Source organism: Asparagus officinalis, chromosome 4, assembly GCF_001876935.1.
Source record: "Asparagus officinalis chromosome 4, Aspof.V1, whole genome shotgun sequence".
NCBI lineage: Eukaryota > Viridiplantae > Streptophyta > Magnoliopsida > Asparagales > Asparagaceae > Asparagus > Asparagus officinalis.
In genome coordinates, this window is record NC_033797.1 from 49,041,613 (window position 1) to 49,046,691 (window position 5,079).

At 31.6% G+C, this 5,079-nt stretch overlaps 1 protein-coding gene across 1 annotated transcript; it reads right to left on the bottom strand.

Annotated features, from left to right (window-relative positions):
- Positions 3,165 to 4,866, bottom strand: LOC109838658. The gene is made up of 2 exons (XM_020407083.1): positions 4,458 to 4,866; positions 3,165 to 3,601 (listed from the first exon to the last, which is right to left on the bottom strand). Exons 1-2 carry the CDS (start codon positions 4,864 to 4,866, stop codon positions 3,165 to 3,167), a joined length of 846 nt encoding a protein of 281 aa, XP_020262672.1.

The window sequence follows — 5,079 nt, forward strand, 5'->3', positions numbered from 1 at the left end:
ACAATGCAACAATTGCGACAAACACATACGAAGTTATAGACAAAATTTTCTTATATTCTGTTCTTCAGGATGAAGTAGTTGATTGAGTTTGGCATGTACAAAAGACCAAGCATGTGCTTAGAAAAAAATCTCACAAAAAAATAATAATGATTTGAGCTGTTGCTCTGCTGGATAAGGTTGTCAGATAACATTTTTTAGGCTAAATTTCAATGAACCGTGAACAATTTTCACCAAGACTGCTGTGGGCTTTTTAGCTTGAAATGGTCATTAACTTTTCCATGTTTTTTCTGATAGAATGCTGTAGCCAGTAGGTTTATTATCTGCAAGTATTTCACATGCTCATTTGATAGGATCTGATCGAAACTGCCCTCACCATAAGAGGAATATTCAGGGAAACAAAAAAAAAAAGGCTGGTAAAATATTCAAACACAAGATACGGGAATGTAATCAATAGTCAAGGATTGCATAAAAATTGCAACGGAAGGAAACACATTTACAGAAAGAAAAAAAAAAGATTTGGGGAACATTTCTGGAAATGAAAGATACTGAAAAGATTGAAAAGATCTTACGGCCGTTTCTACTATGAAATTGTTCTCTCTCTTTTTCTCAATTAGGCCATGTCCTTTTTAAACCAGATATGGGAGGAGGCATCTCGGCTACATCGAACGACTGAGATTGAATCTCAAAACCTGAGCTTTCGAGCTAGCCTCATCGATGATCGTGTTTCCTCATCAATGGCATTGCCTCATCGACAAGTCGACAAGTCACCCGCTCATCAATGAGCAGATGCTTTCTGCCTAATTTCTGCATCAATAGAGTGCATTGAAATCGATGATCATGAAGTTGTTCATCAATGAGTGAAGGCTCTCTTGTAATATTTTGCCATCAGTAGAAGGTTAGAAATAGATGAATCAGCTCCAATTTCATTGATGAGCATTTGCTCGAGGATGGGCAATTGGCTCATTGATGGCCAAAGAGCTAAAAATATACTGTTGAGTTTAGACATTTTCTGTTTGTTCTTAATATTGATTCTAACATGCATAAACATGTACAAATAATCTCAAACACAAATTAGACTCAAATATACATTTGTTACAACTCAAACAAGAGAAATTGTATGGAAACGGTCCTAACAAATTGTAGATATATTCTGAATGGTTAGTTTCAGAAAATCTCAACCCTTACCAAACCGAATCGACTGCTCTCTCTCAATTGTTTAAAAAAATGTTATTCTTTCTTTTCATTAGTCAACAATTAATTCTCTTTTTTCCTTAAATTGCATATTATTTCAATCAATTTGCATCATTCTTATATCGATCCCCTAATTCACATTTTTCTTTCACAAGTTTCTTGATATACATATTTCTTTTAGATCAAACAATACCATTTTAAATTTAATTAGGTCCAAGTCCAAACCAAATAGACTGAACATAATTGATCGAATTAAATTTGTTCGGTTCAATTCACTTTCAAATATAGAGCAGCTCGATCTTATTTTGTTAAAAAAAATTCAAAATTGACCGAACTGACCTTATGCTCGCTCCGACCCATGGATGAGAAGAATTAAGTGACCCAATTAACAAACTAGTTAATCTAATAGTTGATACATTCCTAATTAAACAATAGCTTTCTTTTTTCCTTTCTTCTTTTTAGACTCAGAAGTTTAGAGTTCGAAGTTTGTGTATGTGTGTATGTGTGTATGTGTAACAGACACGCGCGCGCACATACACAACAAAAGCAAATCACCTCAAACACAATAGAGATGTCACATAAGACCTCTAAACACGCAAAAAAAAGACAACTAGCATCCTCATCTAACTGCAAACCAAAAGCTAAACAAACCAAGAAGTATACATGTCATCACTTATTTATAGGGTATTAAGAATGATTTAATATTTATTTACATATATGGAGGAAATTCATAATAAGTTTTTAATTTGAATTCTCCCTACAATTTTGTGATATCAAATCGCCCTAAATAATAGCTATATATAATTTAATAAATCAAGTTTTGGAATTGTTACTGTTAATATATAAAATTGTTTATAAATTCTCATTTTTTAAAATTATAGATAACCATTTTACGAAAAAAATTTGAATTTTAAAATCAAGAGGGAAATTTTATATGAGGTTTGCTTCGGTGCTCCAAAAATAGATTTTTTTTAAAAAAATTTAAATTGACAAAAATAACAAATTAGCTAAAATAAGAAAAGGTATTTTAGTCTTTCAAAAATCTCTTTCTCAATCTCACGTCTCAGTTCCATCCGCACAAAAGAAAAAAAAAGGAAAAAAAGAAAAGAACCAGTTGAATTTCCTTACATGTAGCTTCTCTTATTTTTGCATACTGATAGAAAATACATGTCCTTCACGGTTTGTAAATTTTTTCCATTCAATCAAATTTACTTCTCAATCTCACGAATGAGGTTAATTAGAAACCAATTGAACCCTCCTCACGCTAGGCAGTCTATTTTCAAAAGAAAATCTATCTTTATATAGAAAAACAAATGATTACTGATTTGAAGAACGAGAAATTTAAGGGCTTAACAACTACATCATACTATATAATTAAATTTTTTAAAAAAGGAAAAATAAGAGGTACCTTTCATGGCATTCTCTTTCTCTTCACGAGATTTTTTGGAGTCTAACCGGTTTCTTCTAATGGAAAGTACGGAGAAAAGCTTCGGTTTTAATAGTTAATTAAAGAATTCTAATTAATGATAAATTTTGTTTCTCCCATAAATTATATTTTCTAAAATAACATTTGTACCCATAGTTAATTACAATTTTGGGTGTGGAACACCTCATAACCGTCAAATCTATCTACTTAGAATTGCGAGAGCTATTTTTAAGAAATTTATTTACGGATATGTCATCATTGCTCCAACTAATCTCTATGGAGCACCGAAGCGGTAGGCATTTTATATTAGGTACAATATGAATAAATACATTTAAAAGATTATATGAAATTTAGGCAAATAGTGGTTATCATGCATATCAGTTATAATCATCGTCTCCCCCCAGTCCATATCCCTCCCTCACTCAGGGCCGGTCCTGAGATTTTTGGGGCCCTAGGCAAAATTAAAAAAATGGGGCCCTTAACTGATAAACTGTCTATTTATAACAAAGATATTTTATTGAAATGAAATGAATATAAGATTACAAAATTACTTAAAACAATTTCTTTGAGCATTATTTGATGCAAAGTCATTAATAATACAATCAACGTCTATGTCTTGTAACATCTCATTCTCGATGCTTAGAATAGCCAAATTGTTCAATCTTTCTTGTGCCATTGTTGAACGCAAGTAGGTTTTGACCAACTTCAATTTTGAAAAACTTCTCTCCGCTGTTGCTACAGATACAGGCACAGTTAATAAGATTCGATAGGCAATTGAAACATTTGGATAACAATCAGCTTGCTTAACAAATTCCAAAATTTGGATTGCTGTCATTGACACTTCTGGTAAAGTTTTTTGTAGCACTCTTAATTCAGAAAACATATCATTAAGATCAATATCAGATGAATCATTATGAGATAAAACACTTTCAAGATGATTGCAACAATTTCTTAATTTACTATCATCCAATGACTTCAAAGTATCTGAATCACATAAAAACCCAAAAATACTTTCAAATGTCTTTAGTTGTTCAAATCTCTCTTTTAATGAATTGATTGTCATATCCACAACAATTAAAAAATAATTAACTCTAAAAGACTCCTCTGTGGATTGTATTTCTTCATCATGATCAGTTTCACCAGGTTGTTTTTTTCCTAATGATACGACGTTTTGCTGGAAATGTAGGATCCGCATTCATATCAAATGCAACACTTCTAGCAATATCCAAACTCTTCTCAAACCCATCATTTCTAAAATTTTAAATGCAACACTTCTAGCAATATCCAAACTCTTCTCAAACCCATCATTTCTAAAATTTTCAAAATATAACATCACGTCTCTCACCTGATTCATAGTAGTGTTAATATTCATATTTTTATTTTGTAATTTTTTGCTAACCATGTTAATAGCAAACAAAACATCATACCAAATAATCATACCAAGTAAAAATTCAAAGTTCTCAATTGCAGTGACCAAACTTTCAGCTTCACTCTTTGTTTTCGCATCTTCTGAAGTTTTATATAATTCTAACAAAGCCAATCTTATGTGAGGAGCTTGAAATCTAATGGCTTTTACACTTTTCACTCTACTCTCCCAACGGGTATTACACAAAGATTTCACAGTAAATGAAGGAACATTATCAATTAAAATCTTCCACCTCTTAGTAGAACTCGAAAATAATGAATATATACGTTGCACAACTCCAAAAAATGAGATAGCTTTAACACATGAATGTGCCATATCACTAAGAGTAAGATTGAGACTATGGCAAGCACATGACATATATAATGCTCTCAGATTAATTTCAAGTAATCTTTTCTGAACACCTTGATGTTTTACCTTTCATGTTAGAACCATTATCATAACATTGGCCTCTAATATCATCAACATCAAGATCAAGTAATTGTAATACACTTAACAATTCATTAAAGAGCCCCAGTCCAGATGTATCATCTACCTTCACAAATTCCAAGAAGTACTCTTCTATCTTTATTTGATTACTGGACATATTCACACAACGTACAACTAGGACCATTTGTTCTTGATGACTTATATCTGGAGTACAATCAAGAATTACAGAAAAATATTTTGCTTCTTTAATTTTCTTAATGATAGAGCTCCTAACAGCAAGGCCTAAACGAGAAATCAACTCATTTTGTATTTTGTTGCTAAGATAATGATAATGAACTTCATGATTTTGAACACGTCTAACATGCTCTTGCATTACTACATCAAATTCTGCAATCATCTCAATAAGTCCCAAAAAATTACCATTATTATTTTGATAAAGCTTCTCATTAGATCCTCGAAAAGCCAAATTATTCTTAGCAAGACATTTTATGACGGCTATTATTCTAATCAAAACTTGTCGCCATCGTTCTTTTTCCATCATAATTTGTTTTTGCAACTCATTATCAATTGTTTCATTTTTTTTCCCAACCTTAATCTTAGCTCATTCCAA